At 45.6% G+C, this 19,233-nt stretch overlaps 1 protein-coding gene across 2 annotated transcripts in view; it reads right to left on the bottom strand.

Moving 5' to 3' along the window:
- LOC115333736 (gamma-aminobutyric acid type A receptor subunit theta) overlaps window positions 1–19,233 on the bottom strand; it is a 75,191-nt gene that overhangs the window by 31,199 nt on the left and 24,759 nt on the right. For both annotated transcript variants that reach the window (XM_029997090.2, XM_029997091.2), the window contains exon 3: window positions 16,152–16,219. In XM_029997090.2, coding sequence (XP_029852950.1) covers window positions 16,152–16,219 — 68 coding nt within the window. The remainder of the gene's footprint in view (window positions 1–16,151; window positions 16,220–19,233) is intronic.

The raw sequence follows: 19,233 nt of genomic DNA, 5'->3' as shown, positions 1-19,233 counted from the left end.
GAGGTTGTGTTTCACCAAGCACTTGTAAGGTACTGGAAGCAATAACTTTTTTGCAGGGGAGAGTTTACACTGCTCTTCCGCTGCTGCATGACTTTGGGCACAAGGGATCAAGGAGATTTTGCAACTTGCCTCTAGCACTAGCTGTGCCACTTAACCTTTTTCCCTCATTTCCTCTCCACCCTGACTTTGATAAAGCACCTCCTTTTGGAGAAGTGACCAAATAAAAGTCCTTCCCCATATAAGCAAATGACATATGGTCTCCTTGTCCAAGATCACAAAAGAACATTAGGAAAGCCAAGATGCTCCAGAAAGAGGGAGAAAAATGGAACATCTGACTTAGTAAAAACCAAGCTGCCACTGCCAGAGACTAATGAACAGTTTGCTGGCTTCAACTTCTTTGATGATTAAACACCATCTCCTGTTCCCGTCATTCTTGGGAAAGAAATTAAAGGACAAAGTAGTCCTCAAGTATGTTTCATTTTAAGGAGGGGGTAGGGGAAATAAGAGGAATTATTTTTAAGGGGAGGAGACAGGATGTGCCTGCATTCAGGTGCAAAGAATTGGAGCAGTGTAAAATGTACAGGAGAATACATGAAGGACAAAGCAAGACAACCATAGTTCTTCCTTAGCAAGCTTGTTTAAGAAAACTACTTTGCCCTCATAAGGGATTGTCCATTTCCATGCAGATAAATCAATGGGTCCCAGACTTTAATGAGCACCAGTTAATCTGACATAAGTAAATACCTGATAGCAGTCTCTCCAGCCCTAAGACAGCACAAAGTCTGTTCATACTCTTGCCTTTGCTTAGAGCAGGAGGCAGCAGCTCTTGTACTTACTGTACTTCTCATGGGGAGAGTATTCTGCCTTTTGGCATTTTTGCTGCTTTTAATTTCTCTTTTGGTGCAAGCCAGTGCCCAGTTTACAAGTCTGAAGTTCTGCATGACAACTGTTATACATAAAGTGACAACTATTTTAGATACTGCCCTTTTCCCTACATTTCAGCTTAGCAGGTGAGAAAGCCACAGTCACTTTCCACCTCCCCTGTTTCTGAATAACCAGATGTCAGCACTGACTTGGGGATCAAGAAGAGCACCTTCCATCTGCAATCTTTCTGCCAGTAATGCAAGGAGACAGGAATGGTTGGCTTCTAGTATATGCTCTATGCCCTTTTGTGCTGCAGGTCTTTGTGCTCTTGAACTCATTTTTCTTTAGGACCTGAGAAGTACTTTGCATGGAGATGTTCCTCTCACTAATCTGATCTACTTTTGTAGTAATTTGCATGTGTTTAATTGCTGAATGCATGTCCAGAAACTGGGACAGGTATCAGCTATCCTCAACAGCTAGGGGTGTGCACGTAAAGTGTCACTTTGCTGCCCTATTTCTCTCCTGCCATGCCCTATCCCTGCAGCACCTGGATTGGTGCTGGTCTTGCAGGTGTAAGATAGAGGACCTACCTAGTTGGGTCCTAAGCCAAAAGGGCATTGATCTGCCCATGAAAAGGCTTTCAGACTTCTGAGCCTGTATATCAATGCCCTATCTGAGCAGGGGGCAGCACCGCATGTCATCTGCTTAACAGCTCCAGTCATGCTGGAAGCAGAGGTCAAGAGGAGAAAGCCAGAACTGATGGGCACAGGGATGAGTATCACCTGCTTTATGAGCATATGCAAACCAGCAACCTTGTTCAGTGTTATAGGCAGCAATCCCAAAATCACCACCTGCAGCATGACATCTTCCTCAGGCAAGCTCTTAGAAAACAATGCCAGGCAGTTTCTATTCTTAAGGCATAAAATCTGTGAGCTACTGCATACCATTTCTGCTGGTCTGGTCTCCTCACTCAGTTCCCCATCACCTAGTAGCTGGACAAAACCCAGAGCCCATTCTATGCCCAAAAGCAGCATTGTTTGACCTTCCCATTTCTGCACCACCAGCTAGCTTTCAGTCCAAACCTCATCATAACTTGAGAAATTGTCTTTCCCAGAGAGGAACCACTTACTGAGAATTGGTCAAACTCATTTTTGGTTCCTATACCTTCCCATGCCAAACCAGCACAGAAGGGCACGCTTTGTCCAGAGAGCCAACTAAGGCCAGAGAAGCAAGGCCATACGTTAAGTTCAGAAAAAGGTAATGCATGAATTTGACCAATTTTCAGGCAGAAAGTCAAAGGGGTGGTACTTACACTATCTTCTCATCCTAGGTGGGCCAGGAACTGGTAAGGACTCATTGTAGTACTAGGAGAGCTAAAAATAGGTAAGATGCCCGCTTAAACAAGCAGGGAGCTCAGGCAGCAAGGCCACAGCTGAGTAATTTCTTCCAGGAAAATGGCAAGTTAGAGGGGTGACTGGCTTGAGATAGTGCAGGGAGGGCAGCAAGATGACACACACCCGCCCCCGTCATGAGAAGTACAACGTATGTTTTCCCAAGTGAAGTCTGTTCCAGGAATGACATGGGTCCCAGACAGTGCAGGTAACATGGGTTCTTTCCCCTTCTGGAGATCCTTAAAAATTGATTGCTTACATCTATCATCTGCTAGTGTATCAGATGTCTCCAAATGGATTCATCAAGCCTTCCCAAATCCCTTCTCTCTCTTACCATATTTACTTAAGGCAAAATCTTAACTTAGGCCTTTTTGTTGATTCTCTTAGCCTCTGCCTAGGTATGTGCAAGGTCACCCATTACCACAGTGTGAGACACACAAGCATTAATGCGCTATCTCTATGGAGTCTCAGAGAAGTGTTACGACCACGCATTGCATAGCTGGGAAATGGAGTCCAAGGGCATGCTTATATTACAACAAGCTTTCTGGTTTGAAGTACTGGGTAATTTAAAACAGATTTTGCTGCCATAGGCTTCTGCTGACCCATGACAGGAAAACATGGTGCCTTCAGAAAGGCCATCTTTACCTTCCACTGTTTGCCTGCACTAATTTAGTATGCTACACAGCTGCCTTCTGCACACTTACAAGCCATGGGTCAGTGCTGGTGCCTGTATCCCACCTCTTCTCCTCCCCTCTCCCACCTAGCTTCTCTCAACTCATCTTTTTGTACTTTCCCAGCACTACCCTTACTACTTTACAGCATGTGTTGCCAGTGTCATCCTGCATACACATCTAGGCATATCTAATATATAGCCATTAAAGCTCAAAAATGTTTTTAATAATCACTTTATATTTAATTAAACATGCAACAACTAGCCTATTAGAGTAAATTAAATTTGAGTGAGACATTTGAACAGTGACTAGTGAAGATATCAGTTTCTAAAGCCCTCAGAAAGATGGGGGAAGAAAACTGTATTATGTCAAGGGAAAGGTGATGCTGGAAGACCAGTGATGCTCTCTAAACCTTTTCAAAGGGGCTTCATAGCTTCTGCATGTATCGTCAGAGAATTTTCACCTTGTAGTGACTTTCTTACCTCCTACTTGCTGAGAGATGCTCACTTCAGGTGGTTAAAACTCAATAGGCTTTCTAGCAGGAGCAACCTAGTAATGGAAAAATGTAATTTCTCCAAAGCGTTCCCAGAACTCTTCACTCCTTTAAATGAAACATCCTTTTCACCTTGCCAGGTGTTTTACTGGACACCAATCCAATCAGACTCTACCCCAAGCAGGAGAGGTTCTGCAGCCCTCCACATAGACACTGACTACTAGAGATCATGGGGAGAAAAGGCTGGGGGAATGCAGAATTAAAGCAGCTAGGGGGCTTAGTAGCCCATTGGAATTAGGGTACTCTAGAAAACACCTCTGAGTATCAATTTCAGCTCACTCAATGCTAATTCTGTAGGAGACTTTGGGCATGCTCACCTATGCCTCATTTTCTGTTATGTGTAAAAATAAGACACTGAAGCTAACTTGCCTCCCTGCTGCAGTTTGTGATCCCCACATGTCTAGGCAAGTGCTAAGTGTGTAATGAACAGAAATTACTTTTTCTCCCTGGGGAAAAAAAATTAAATAGAGCTTGTAATTCCCTGTGGCAGTCAAGACCACCGATGCTGTTTGGAGCTGCACAGATAGAGAATCATGTTATGAATGAAGCAATATTACTACTTTATATGGCAGAATAAAATGCTCTATATACAGCTCTAAGCACTGAAACCATGAGACTCTGCAACAATATCAAGGCACACAGTGCTTTAAAGACACTGTTTTAACTTAGAGAAGGAAGGTTTGATATTCCAGATTCTGAAAACTGCCACAAAGATGTCATTTCCCAGGAGGCAGCCAGAGGCAAACAAATCCTTTAAATGATGTAAGACAACTAACATGTCCTGGGCAGAGCAATCACCTCAACTAGGCTGACACAGATTGGCTTGAGCAAAAGGTTAGAATGGTGTTTATTTCCTGAAGAAAGCGAAGTTTGATCATGTAGGAAGGATAACTGGGAGTACGCAGATAAGATGGTGAGATGCAGAAGAGCACAATTTATTTCTGGCGATAGGGTTCATTTAAGTCAAGGGGAGTCCCCTAAGGGTAGAGGATGGCAGCCCTATGGTTTGAAAAAAAAGGCCTACTTTTCAACGTGCCCAAGCAAACTGGTTGCAAACTATTGTACTTGAAAACCCTGAGACTCCTGCACACAGGGTCCCAGTCCTGTATCTGGGGTGACTCCTTCTACATATGAATATTCTGCATAGCTGTATTTGTGACCCCTAAGTTGAGAAACTCAGTCAGATTGAGTTATTAGAGCAAAGGGCTAGCAGTCAACTGTCTCAACTGTGGGGTGAGCAGAGTACTGTATAGTCATGCTGGGACAACAAAAAAGTACAGGAGTATCTAGGAAACAATTTCTACTGTCAGCGGTACTGACCAGACAGTGTATCATCATGAATTTAGTCTACCTCTGCCTCTATCCATGGGTTAGTCTGCCCTTGGTTATGCCGGGGTAAAGCCAAGGGAACCAGTCCAGGCTGACACCAGCAGCAGTGCACACAATATGGCCCATACTATCATTCTTCTGCTTTAGCAATCCAACTCTTGGCTGCGGGATCATAAACCTGATAGATGGGTGCAGTGTAGTTAACTGACAATAGCATTCAAAATGCAGCTGCATGAAACACTCCTGATTCTGCTGAACAAGTCAAGCTTATTACAGGGTGCATGAAGAAAAAGGAGATTTCAGCAGGCTGTGGAGGTCCACAAGCAAGCAGACTTTGACTTCACGGCCAACTGGATGGCAGAGAACAAGCTGCAGTCTCTGTCCATGCTGAGTGAGTGCTCTCTGCAGTACCAGGACCAACAGTCCTGGAGCCAAGGAGCTCTATTTGCAGAGCTGGCTGAAAGTTATTGGCAGGGAGCCCATGTGAGCTCGGTAAATAAAGTATCCAGATAATAAAAATACCCAAAGGCACTGTTTAATTTTTCTGAGAGTTCTGATACAGCCAGTAATATTGAGAGGGAACAGAAATCTTGCGGACAGGAGCACAGGGCAAATCCAGCCTTCCAGAAGAGTGGAACACAAGGCACCTGGTAGGTCTGATGGCTCATGGCCTGTACAGCTAAATATCTGACACTCATTTATGGGGGGAACAGCTGAAAAGGAAGAGGGTTTGTGTTCAGGAACTAGACTGGGACTCAGGAATTCTAGGCTCAGACAGGAGCTTGTGTATTGTAAAACCTCAAGTCCTCTTGAACATTAGCTGCAAACTCTTGATGGATAAGAGGGTCAATACTTTGTGTATCCATGACCTAGGAATGCGAAGGGGATGGACAGAGAGATACAAGCCACAGGCTGCCTTCCCCTGCAGTCACACTGAAGTTAAAGGAGATACTGCGGTAGCCAGTTGCTGCAGTGGAAAAGGGAGATGAGGTCCAACCTGTAAGAAGTGAGTATGTTTTGGGATTGCTTCCCTCTTCACTAGAGCCTCAGATGGGAGCTCAGTGCACCCTGCAAAGAAGGGGCAACGGATGTATAAGAGGGCATACTCCAGCCTGGTGACCCACTGCACCCTGGCACAGATAGTAGGAGGCCAGCTGTGCACACCTTGCAAGCAGTGACATAGACGGGGCCAGTGGATCTTGTCTTTTACTCCTTCCTCTGCTATTTTTCTGGCTGGAGCTGGCCTGAGACTCCACTTGTGTCAGGGCAGCAGGGACTACCCACATTTCATCCCACGTGCATGCACACCCTCCTTCCCCCAAATGATCGCTTTCATCTGACTAGAGGACCTTTCTGGATCTCCAAGCAGCTCAGCAGATCCTCTTCCTTTCACCATCCCTTTTCCTTGAATGTTCATTTTTCTCTGTAGCCTAGCAACTCAGCACAGACTCAGAATATTAACAACTCCTGTCCCCACACACGATCTTCTCCAGAGGCCTGAAAAATGTGATAGCAGAAAGGCTGAGAGGGGTAGGAGCAAGCACGAGAGATGTAGGGAGCATGCAGGGAACCTCTACCAGCATTCAGAAACAGCAAAGCTATTCAGCTGTCGTATCTGCCACCTTCACTTAACATGTACATAGCATATAGAGCTATATATAGCTCCATTTATTTACATATTGAAATAGCAACACGACACGCATGCACTTGTATTTGGATCTACGCTCTATATCGAGGCACTGGCACTCTTGCGCACATACACTCTCTATTGCTAGATGCTTTAAATGCATATATGACAGGATGTCAGAAGGTTAGATTCTCAAGATCTAATTTGGTTTTCAATCAAACTAGATGAAGCTTTCACTTGTGGGAAGATACTTTAGCATTCTGCAGTAATCCTCTCCAATGCTGCAGAACTGCTATTGAAACAGGTGGCAGTTTGGAACATTGCTCTCAAATACAGACAGCTTTTTAATATATATATAAGAATATATATAAAGGCTGTGGGAGTTCTGCCTGTGTAAAAACCTGAATAAAAACTTATGCAGGGAAAAAAAAAAAAAAAAAAAAAAAAAAAGACATTTTTATCCTGGGCAAAGTTTTCTGCAGCAGCAATTCTAACTACTACAGGAATGCTGTGGTGCAAGCTGAAGTGGTTCATACCACCACCATACAACACTGACATGTTCAGATCTAAAGATAACTTGGCTGATACAGGAACAGATGGAGCACTGCAATACATAGCACTGTTCAGCTGAAAGCACGCTGCAAACTATATAGCCATGGACTCTCATCCTCTCCAACATGACTTCTCTCCTACCGTGGGGTGGAGTCACGTACAAAATGCAGAGTGAACTTAGCCTCTTCAGTGAGAGCACAGAAATGTTCTCATTTGGGAAATCGCCTAGTGAGCAAAACATGTGAACTCTGTTTCTCAGTACTGGAGCAGGGTTGACTCAGCCCTCCTGAGGCTTGAACTTGTGATACTGGAGGACTTGCAGAGCTGTTCCTTAGGGATAACAGCATCATGGAAAGATGCACAGGGGGGAATAATTTGCAACAAACATTGCCACCACATTTTATTTGTGCTGCAAAACCCAAGGTCTAGGCTAGGAATCAGCCAGTCTACCCAACAGCTTTCCTGTAACCAAGAATTTTCAGTTATGCAAAGAGCTTTCTGCAAACTATCCCATTAAGATATCATGTAAATGCTACAAGATCCCTAGGAATAAACAAGCATGGTAGAATAGAAAGCCTCAGGGACAGAGTCATTCCCTAGTCCAGAAGTTCACAGTCTTTCTTCAGCTAGAGCGCTTGTTTCAGCAAGGTTTCCACAGTTCACCATCTGCTGATCTATGTACATGGCAAAATCATGCAATTCAGCCAGCAAAAGTATTTCATTCAAGGGCATCATTAAGGTTCAAAACATCAGAGCCCTTCAGCACAAGCATAGGATACCACTTTATAGGGGAAGCGATAAAGCTGTCCACTCTCACATGAGGACACCTCCAGGCAGTACAGTGGCAGGGACCTGGCAGGACTGCTGCTTTACCAGGTTGCTCTCTGCTACCCATGCACTGAGTCCTTGAGACCTCTGTCTCAGAAGGAATTCCTTGTGCTTTGTGCAGATCCTAGCTTTCAGCTGGCCACAGCATTTGAAGAGACTGTATGGTGGTCTTTGGGTTGTTACTTAGCAACTTGACTCTAAGATGTACTGAATTTACTGGGCTGTCTCTGCAGTCAAGCAACACCAGGACCAAGGGCAAAGCGAGAATTTTGTCATAGGAATGGGATAACCTGTGAAACATTATGGAAGACAGATAAGATTTTTCGCTTCTATAAGTTGCCATAAATGCAGTAAATATTGACATATGAGTCACACTGACCTATTTTCTAGTTTTTAAGCTGGGACAATCTCTTTGCAACACATTTCAGAACAAATGAATGGGGAGTACTTCAGGCCCCTTCACAAGTTTGCTTTATTCTTAACTATTTTGCGCAAGAACCCTATCCTCTTGTGAAAGGACCATCCCTGTCTTTTGGGCAGAAAGGGGACCACTGCTTGTTTAAACTTGAGCATCCACTCCCCACTACCACCACAGTGCAGAGCACGCCTGAGGCCAGATGCTTTGCTTGTCCTCATGCACTACCTTAGTCCAAGAGATCTTTCAGCACAATCAGTGAGGTTTCTGTTAAAGAAAAGCATAATGTGCTGTGAGCAGATATCCACATCTGATTCTTGACTTTTTAGACTGTATCAGTGCTGGTGAAAGTCACCCTGAGCCTCAGCAGTCACAGGATGTCACCACTGCAAGGACAGACAAAGTACCCTCAAATCTAGCAATGGCAGGTAAGATAGGTCCCTGACATCTGCTTTGTTGCGAAGAAGTTTCTAGGAGCTCACTAGATTTCTACTCTTACCATCTATCTAGATGAGCCACAGAGCAGGCAGTTGTACCTCCTGACTGCAAAAGAGAGCAGCTCAAAGCTGCTGTGTCTAGGGTGGTTTGGCGGTTACTCTCCACCCTGCTACAACCATCTTTTATTTCTCCAAACATCCCTCTAGCAGAAGGAAAAAGCATCAAGATGCTGTTGCTTTCCTTCAGCTAGCCACGTGCTTGTGTGTTTATGCACAAGCTGCTTCCTGTTGCTGGAGAAGCAGAGACGTGAGAAGGCCACCAAGGTGACTATATGTAACTGATGGCAGTGTGCACAGGACACTGCGCACAACCATTGTGTGGGACCACCCTGCCCTTTGCATTCCCTGATAACTCTCCCCTTCAGGAAAATGCTGTTTCACGCGTGCAGAGCTGCCACTGTTTGATTTCCCAAGAAAACAGCCATCCAATGCATTGCATCCCTGCACATCAGGACTTGAAGTGACAATAGCTGCATGACCTAAGTTGTACTGAAGCGATCGTCGGCGGAGGAAGGCACAGACACTTGCAACCTTCCAGCTCAGCTGCATGTTTGCAATAGGTTAGTTTCAATCACAGCACACAGAAGCCCCTAGCATGTGAAGAAAAATCATATAACCCCTACCTGTTCATGCCAGCACAGAGCCTGGGGATATCTCACCCTAAGTCAGAGCTGTACCATTCTTATGGTACATTCTTATGGTACCATGCCACACTGGTAGGGTCTGGCCCTTCTCCAGTACTAAGGCCCCACATACTCTGCTACCTGCAACACTACCATCCCAGGAGCCTACAGCAATCCCACAGGACTACAGCCCCTGCAGTACCATTACAGCACACCCATCATTAGCTCAGCTCAGCCTCTTATTTTTACCATATTTTGGCAGTCTTCGATATTCAGCAGCCTTAAATACCAAGATGTAATATATACACACACACACTCAGTTTAGATACCACAGTGCCACAGGGCTGGAGATACCCTAGGCTACAGGGAAGCATTTACAGCACTGGAGTGCCATGTCAACCTTGTATCTCATAGCATATATAACTACAGGAACCTCTGACTGTAGGATTTAAATGCTTTAACCTTTGCTTTTTTAAAACCTTTGGATACCCAGGGACATAGAATAGACTGACTGGGAAATATCTGTATGTCATTTCTCCATTGAAAAGACATGGCAACAAACCAGAACACTTTCAGTTAAGAATAAGGAAAATGCTGATGTATTTGAAGGGAATATATGGTAGTATAAGGCACAGTATAATAGTAGGAACTTTTTCTTAAAAATCTTGGTTTTTAAAGCTCAAGACTTATATACCAATGGAAAATCCTTTTCGGGGGTGTATTGCACAAAGTTGTTTCTGTCTGTTATTGCAGGCATACAGAGGGTCTGCTGAGGGTCCTCAAAGGCTACTGCCAAAGCTGCATTAGCCCCAGGGAAACCAGGGGTTTGCATACACAGTTTGACTGTCAGAACAGTTCAAGAATGGATTGGACATCATGCATCCAGATCAGTGATCCCGTATGGATATACATTTTCCTTCCTTTCCCTTCCCCTTTCCTGAAAGGGCCCAAGTGTCAAGAGCTCTGACCAGGAGACTGTACGGCCTGACTGCTGTGTTGTGTACCAAAGAAAGCCTCTTGTATGGAGCCTACCCATCCACACTGGCTTCTTTCATCAACTACGCCCACCATACAGTGGAGTTAAGCACATATTTTACTGTGCATGGGTTACACTGAAATTGAGATTCAACCAGTCAGTGCATATTCATATTTTAGTGAAAACAGAACTGCAAAGTCTGATCAGGACAGATTCCACTACAAAGGCTATTTCAAGCATGCCTAATAGATAGAAAATTTGATGTAGTGAGAAGAGTGCTGCCCCACTGATGATGGCATAACAGGTTGTAGAATGAACTGTCCTGGACAAGAGCACCCTTACACACAACCTGATCCACTCTTTGTTTTGGGTTAAAAGCCAATTTAAAACCATTGCAGCTCATCACTGTCTTGGGACATGCTTTACATCTCTCTTGAACAGGGAAAACGTTTTTGCCAAACAAGACAGCTTGTTTTTCAAGCAAGCTTCAGGAAGTTGGGAAATAACAGACATGATGTTTCCTTCCATAACGCCCAAGAGATCCAGTGCAGTATGCTAGTGCGAGTGCCGTCACTCCGACAAGGCAGCAGTGAGGCAACAGGTGGTACAGGAGTAGGGAGCAGGAGGCAATGAAGCGAAGCATCAGGGTCAGTTTTGCCAAGCATCCTGCACCAACTTCTAACCTATCATCTGCACTGCAGACTGTCCCCCAGCAAAAGGTATTGCCAATCCCACAGGCATCATTCCTTTAATGCATATTCCTGCAAACATTTCTATTTGGAAGCCTTGCTTCTTGCACTAGCCCTCTACAGCAATCCTCTTGTAACTTTTCAACTTGTCACCAGGTTTATAAAACTTTAAAGCTAGTGCTATAACAAACTGAAACAATGTTATTGCAGATGTAGGAGAGCATCTTGGGATGAATAAATTATAGGAGCCACAAAGAAATCACAACTATAACGGCTGGATGCTCCAAGCTGCCTACGGTGTGCAGATACACAGGAGGGAGCGGGCTTAGGACTGCACAGATCATAGGGCAGGAAAATTGAAGCGTTATGAAGGGTAACCATCTCTTATTTCAAATGCATACAAAACTTCTGGTTGTTTTCCTTACTGAAATAGTTCATTAATGCTTGAAGGGAGTCTGAACTGTCTGGTACTAGAAAAATACATCCCCAAAGAATACCTAGAGAGAGAGAGAAGGCTACAGTTGGAAGTATTAGCCTCTAGTCCCACCTTGCAGCAAGTACAATATGCCCTGAACAGGCCAGTCATCTGCTGTCTGTTGAAAGGACATGGAGGAGTAGGAGAAGACTTCCAGCTCCTTCTGCAGCCATTGGTACTGGATACTGTGAGAACTGGATCCACCAAAGCAGGTTGGTTGAACCAGACGATTAAGCTGATAGTGACTTTGGGCAGCATTCAGGCCATGTAGCACAAGGACAGAAACCTGCATGCTGCTTCAGCTGCAGAGTAACTAGAGTTCCATGCTGCCAGTGCTCTTCATTCTTCCTGGGTCAGAAGTACTGCTAGACTCCTCAGTAACTTGGGTACTGTACTAAGAGGTCTGAACATAGCACTGTCCAAGTACCACTATACACCAACAAGCATCTATAAATACCTGCATGTTGTTCCATGCTTACTGCAATTCAACCACCTGTAGCAAAATGGCATTTACCAGATAACTTATCCAGCCCATTTCCTTTAAGGAGAACTAGGAGATACCATCATTCCATTCTTTGCAGATCATCTGAGCTACTGAACATCATTATGAACATGTTCCGCCTTTCAGTCTGCCTTTAAATCCCCAACTTGCAAATTTGTACAGGATGTGAAAAGACTCCAGCTAGGCCTTTCATCTTCATGGATCAGCACTTCCCAGATGGTCTGCCAGTCAAATGTGCCCTCCCCAATACCTGTTTGGCCTGGCCCCTGGCATCCTTTCCTAGGCATTTCAATTGATGTCACTGATCTTGGCTCAGCAAATAATCCTTCTAATCACTGACAAGAACAGAGGCTGCAGCTCAGTGTTGCTTAGCAGGGCTAAGAGGAGTACACAGTAATAAAGCATTACTCTAGCAAGTGAGCTTGAAAATACGGCTGACCACACACAGGCAGCAGCTGCGATGAACAAGAAGGTGCCATTTTTTTAAAATAAGGACTGTAGTTTTGGTCCCTCATTCTTGGGAGATCGTTACAAAGCCAGCACTGCACATATGAATGTCCTGTGTCCTGGCACAACTCCATCTTCTGAGCTATACCTTGGCACAGTATCTGGGCATGGCCCTCAAGGAGGTGGAGATGCACCGACTTCGTGTAGCAAGGCACCAGGAAACACATAACATATACAGAATGCTTTGTAGCTGCCTGTACATCAGAGTGCCTGGGAACTTCCAGCATAAAGACATAACTGTGTTGCCTTTGCAGAGAGCCCTGTATCCTCCAGGGTTGAAATGTCACCACATCATCATATTGGGAATACAGTTCCCATGGGAGTGAAGGCAAGGATTGCCCCTTAGATGATGGGTGGAGCTGTATTCCTCCACAGCACCACATCCAGCTGGACTCCTGTGAAAAACAACTTTTTGAATCATGCAACGACTAGTCACTGACAACACTTGTTCCCCACCATCACACAGCCAGAAGACACAAAGAGTCCCAGGGAAAGGCATGGGGAGCTGGGGGCTCTCCTCAGCCTGCCCAGCCCCAGCACCAGGGCCATTGTTCCAGAAAGGATGTCTGAGGATTAATTAATTATCCTACAAGGGGCAGTAAGTAATAACACTCCTTGTGGAACAATAGAAGCTATTTGGTTGCCATGACAACCCAGCTTCACTTGTGTGCCTTTAATTTATTCATTGCACAGTCCCTTTCCCAATCACACATGATGCCAAAAAATGCCTTGTTTTTCTTGCCAGTATCCATGTCCAGAGCAGGGGTAAGACACAGCCCTTTCCCCGGGGCATCTGTCACAGAGAAGAATGATGCACATAAAATCCCTTCAGCCTGGAAACTTACATCACATGAGAGCTCTTCTGCTCCCTAAATGTTTGTTCTTTAAGATGATTCTGATTTTTTAACCCCTTTTTGCAGCTGCCTCACCATGGTGCTTATAGACCTTGATCAAGTTCTCACATATAGCCACTTTGTCCCCCTTTCCCACCCCCTGCCCCAACATATGTAGGAAGGATGGGCAGGAGATTATGCTTGTCAAGTCAAGCAGAAAGCCAGGAGGGATAATCAAAAGCCCAGAAGTGACATGCCTTCACAGTATCAACAGGAGCGTGGCATGGACAGTGCCTGGTGCCCAGCCTGACTACAGCCATGCCACAACCATCAAAACATTCAATGTCCATCAGTAGTGCTGCCCAAATTCTGCAAGATCAGAGCAGCATGTGGATGAAGATTGATGCCAGGAAACCTGCTTTCCCATGCACCCCACAGAGATATTATTGTTGCTCTTTCTCCCCAGACCTGAGCATACACATTTGTCCCAGCCATCCTGTGGCAGAGGGAAGCAGGCGTTCACTGGAGAGGGGAGAGCATTGCATTCACATGGCAAGGGTTGAAAAGTATTGCTAAGAGCATGGCTACTAGCCTAGGACACAGCATGCCTGGCCACAGCTGCTAACAACAGGTGTATGACAAAGCACTTGATCACCCTTTATAGTCCATGGACACATCTCCAGCAGGAGATTCATCCTGAATCAGCCTCTGCCCTTCTCAGCTATCTTCTCAGGTCTGCAGAGGAAGATCAGGGCAGTTGTTACAGGTAAGCTGAGAACCAAATCCCACACTCCCTCCCAGTTATGTTTGTGCAAGCTGGGGTCTTAAGCTACAGGTCCAGACCCCAAATTGTTCATGCTGGCTCTAGCAAGGAGGGTGACAGCTGGTTCACCACATAGGAAAATTCAGGTCCAAGTTGAGACCGGGGGAGGACATGACTCAAAGTTGAGCTCTGCACTGACAGGCAAGATAGATGGAACTAGGTTAAGCCATCTGGCTCTTCCAAGTTGAGCCTAACCTCAAGCACAGCTACCCAATGCAATGGGGACATAGGTCTGTACCTGAATTTCTGACTGTACACACTGTCCAGTGTCACTGTTACTAGACTGTGGTCTAACATGCCATGCAGATAATTACAGTAATGGAGGGATGCTAGGAGAGAGTCTGCAAAAGAAACCGTTCAATATGAGAACCTGAAGGTTCATGGTTGGCCCTTCACCCTGGGTTGTATCAACATATGCATTCAGGATTTTCAAGCCGTTTGGAAACAAAAACAATTAGTCAGATTGTCTTGCCTCCCCTCCTCCCCGCCATGCAACAGCAGAATAGCTGGTGGGCTAGAGAAACAGGGCAGGAGAGTCCAGAAACAGATAAGTAGGACAGGAGCTTTGGGAGACCAAGGTTTTAATTGACTTGAATAGCAAAAGCTTTAAACTGGCCTAGGATTCTCCTGCGTGGGTCAAGAACCGAGGAACAGGACAGCTGCCGCGAGGAGGTCCCCACCAGCCTTGCACTCCACTCAGCCTCTTGGAAATGAGAGGAGTTTGGAGGAAAAGGCTCTGGGCAGCAGGGAGGAAGGCAAGGTTAGGCAATGATCAGTGCAATCCATGTCCTCCGCTGGGTGCTAAGGGATTCTCAGGGACATATAGCACAGGCCTGGATGAGTACCCAAACCATGACCAAAATAATTAACAAATTTCACCCCAAACCATTGCTGTCTGAGCAGATAAATTTTTTCTTTTCAGTCTTATGAAAAGCTCCAGTCTATCAATGCCACCTAAAACCAGATCTCCATTAGATGCCTCCCTTTCCAGTACAGATCTCCAAAGAAAAGCCAAATTACTGCCAGCAAACATGAAAAGCCACTAACTGTTTTTCAACTTGGCAGGCACAGGCTGACTGTAAAGCCACCATTGCCTTTGTATCAAGCGAAAAAATACAATTCCCATCTACTCTTCTAAGGCATAAGCATTAATGGCTTGGAGAGGTGGCTGTGCAACCAGCACAGAAGTATAAGGGATGAGAATCTACTCTGGATAAGATGCCACTAGCTCCAGAGATGCCAGCAGAGATCCTCCATCCACATGTTCACAGATAACACCAGGGATGCTTCAGTGTGCTGTTATAGACACTCACTAACCCTACTAGAATTTACCCCACATTAGGAAGTGAACTTCAGTCTTTCAGCATGTCTGACCACATCACAAGTACCACCAGCAGTGGTAGGTGTATGCCACAGAGGTCCCACATGCCAGTCCTGTCTTGCAAGTGTTGTTTCAGTAAGTTCAGGATTGTTTTAGCCTGGGGCTGGGCTAAGGCTGTGGGGACAACTGACAGGCAGTCCCAGTGACACAGGCCACTCAGTGGGTGGAAGGAGCAAGGCTCAGACTGAAACCAGCATGCTAAGAAATAAATTTGGAAAAAAACCCTCATTTCCTACAGCCCAGTTATGTGTTTGATGTTATTTTTCATCACACTACATGTGGAGAAATGATCCTTGAATTCCTTATTCTTTAGTGAGGAAGAATTCTGTCTTAAATCAGAGTTCCCATCACCCCTCAACATTCTGTCCAAAGCAGAAGAAAAAAAATACTTCTTCAGTACCAGACAAATGTCACTCTTCCTCCAACAACTTCCCAGCTGCAGGGAAGATCTGTAGTAGGAGGTGAAGGGAGCAGGGGTGTGACTACCCTACTTGTCAGAAGTGCACCCTGAGATCTCAGGTAGCTCCAAGGAGCCATTGCCTTGGAAGCACATCTCAAGCAGAAAATGGAAGAACAATTTATTAGGCTTTTTTCAATTTTTCTTTCCAAACTTACCATGTTGACTTCAGAGATCTGGTCAATGCTGGAGATATGGATGCTCATTCCCACTGTGACAGGGTTACCTGGAACACAAATGGACTGGGTTAGGACAATATTCAAGCCCTCCTCCTTTATCTGCTATTAAAGAATTGCCTAGAAATGCATGGATATGATTTGAAGCAGACCCACATTCCCCAAGTATCAAGGATTTCCAAGTCACATGTGCTCAAATGATTAGACAAGAGTAGATTTCTCTAATTCCCAGCCTTACAGACTCACCCTTAGGAGTAGTGCAGCCTAAGCTTGATTCTTTAATTCCTGGAAGTTAATTACCCCCTAGTTATACAATTATCTCTGGTTATTCCAAATAATGCCTTCAGAGACCATCAGTAGGCTCCCAGTGGGCTTGCATAAGGTGTTACTGATTGACCATACAAAGAACATAGCAATCAAGCCCATGCAACACATGGGCAGGAAAGATACTCCAGCTCACTCCTATATCACTCCGTCAGTTCTGAGTGCTCAATCTGAAAACCCCAAGTGAATTTTAATACCCAAGATACCAGACAAGTACAGGAACCAGATCTATGACGTGAGAAAGCAGCATTTGTATAGTGGCTTTTCAGACCAGAGCAGCACTTGGATTAGAGAACAGATTCCCCATTTTACCAGGGGCATCAGGGCACATGTCACCCCACATCCTCTTGCCTGCAGCCGCGGAGCTGTGGTAGACATCTGTGCACAGATTTGCTGGGCAATTCAGATATTCCCTTACCTGGTGACCAAGCTACTCTCATGCTGCAGTAAGTGCCACCAACTGTGGCATGCAAGATGAACTTGTGAAGAAACACCACACAAGGGCAGTCACAGCCAGACCTATTGCCCTCTCTTGCCCAAGTGCAGCAAGAGCTGTATTATCACTTCCCACAAACCTGTAGAGTCAGGGCAGAAACCAGCCATTTCAGCCGATTCTTCCAGATGTATGGGCATCCCAGCTAGATGCAGACTCACACCCAGTTCTACCTAAGCCTGTGTGACTAGCAGCTCCCACAGCCAGGCAACAGGACAGCCCTTTCAGTGGGATTTAAGCCACATAAAACAATTTGCAGAGATACGCATCCACTACCAAAACCAGCAAAATACCTCCTGTAGCTTGAGACGGTGTTTCTGAGTCCTACCCCCCTCCTGTCATCCCCACAGCCCCAAAGCCAGAGCACAAACCCAATCCCACAGCAAGCAAAGCCCCTCGTCTTGCACATGCAAGGTGGAAAATTATTCCTTGCAATGCAGTACTAGAAAGGGAATGGCAAGCAGTTATGCCATGCAAGGTATTAACTCTTCCATGGACTCGTTAGTAGATCTAAGTGCTGAAATGTTTACAGATAATCATGAAATGGCTTAGAAAGTAATTAGGAGATTGGGGGAGAGGGGAGAACCACACAACTGGAAATGAAGTGATTTTTTAATTATGTGTTACCAGAAGTAGGGAAGTAGTGTCATTAGGGCTGCCTTGTGATTGGATATACTGTTAACCGAGACCCTCTGTTGCAAATTAAGCAGCATTATCCTTTAATGGAATATGAACAACACTGAAAACATCAGAATCAACAACTGTAATTAGGCCTTGCTATGCAAATCTCCTTAAAGAGGCAGTGCTTTTCTCCAGCACTCCTGGTTTGCTGTTGGGGTGCTGGAGGCAGGGGTGCTCAGGAGACCTTGCAGAGCCTCTGAAAATCCCTACACGGCCATGCTCCTAGCCATATCTTTGCTGTACTGCTATGTTCATCTTTCATATGGGAACCAGGTGGGAAAATAACCAAGAGTCACTCCAGGGAGACCTGATTCTCCTGCATCCTCCCCTGTGCCAGAGGCTGACAGGGGCACAGGAAAGCTTTTAAGGAATCTCACTTTGATAGTTTGTCTTTTTTTCTGAAATCAGGGCCTTGTGATAGAAGCCGTAGCAGGAGGAGGAAGTCACCGCTGCCTTGAGGATGTTACCGATTCATTGGTTACAGGAGGAAAGACAGGGCCATGCACAGGGCTGCAGCAGAGCTGGGGAGAAGCCAGCTCCTGACTCCTGAGCCTTTCTGCCATGCAGCGTTGTTTCCTCCAAGGGCTGCCCTACTGCCTGCTTTGCTTCCAGTCTGTCACCACCGACACTTGTGTCACTGTGGTTATGTCTCCCCTCCTTCCTCAGTGCAAAAAGTGGTTCTTCCCCCCTGCCCCTGTGTAGGAGACCCACTGAAACCATCAGGCTGGATGGTTATAGCAGGGGAGCACCGACAGTGGTGATATACAAATATTTGTCAAATACAAAGTCTATCCAATCTAATCTATCTGTCTAGACATTTGTGCTGTGTTCATCACCATGGTATCTGAGTGCCTGAGGTCATGCAGTGACTCAGTGTCAGAGCCGTGGATAAGATCCAGACCTCCCGACTCCCAGATCCTCTGGATGCTGGAGTAGAGATCAGCCACGCTGCTCCCCATCAGCCCGGGCTCAGCTGCACCCAGCCCCCGTGCGCAGTCAGCAATGTTCCTCTTGGCCGCTCTGGGCACTGCCAAGGCCTCCACACCCCATCTATCACAGCACGTGGGAGGCTCCCCTGCCCTCTTGCGATCCCTGGGGGATGTGCCCATCAACCCACAGGCAGAAGCGTGTGATTGTCATACAAGCACTCCAAGGATGAAGGTATGCGAAGTCCTGCCTTTACTGGACCTACTCCTAGCTTGATCACAGGGAAGCCATTTCACCTTCTCCATCCCTGTTCTGAAGACTGCCTCACAGTCTCCTCAGGGCAGGAGTGCAAGAGCATGTACAGAGCCAACAGAAAAAGCATGCCCTACCTCTTACTGCAGCCCAATGAAAAACTAGATCGGCTGATGTCCAACATTCAGGCTGTAAGTAGTACACAAAATAAACAAAGGACATCAATTCTGCCAATGTTAATAGCTTCAGGCAAGAGGGATACAAAAGTAGGGTATTCAAAATATGGGATAACGTCATCTGTAAATTTGTCCAAAAAGGCAGAACTCCGCATTTGTGGATCTGAGACGAGGCAAACAAAACAAACCTGATATTAAATGTCCATGCTTT

Source organism: Aquila chrysaetos, chromosome 21, assembly GCF_900496995.4.
Source record: "Aquila chrysaetos chrysaetos chromosome 21, bAquChr1.4, whole genome shotgun sequence".
Lineage (NCBI taxonomy): Eukaryota > Metazoa > Chordata > Aves > Accipitriformes > Accipitridae > Aquila > Aquila chrysaetos.
This window is presented reverse-complemented; position numbering and strand designations above follow the sequence as displayed.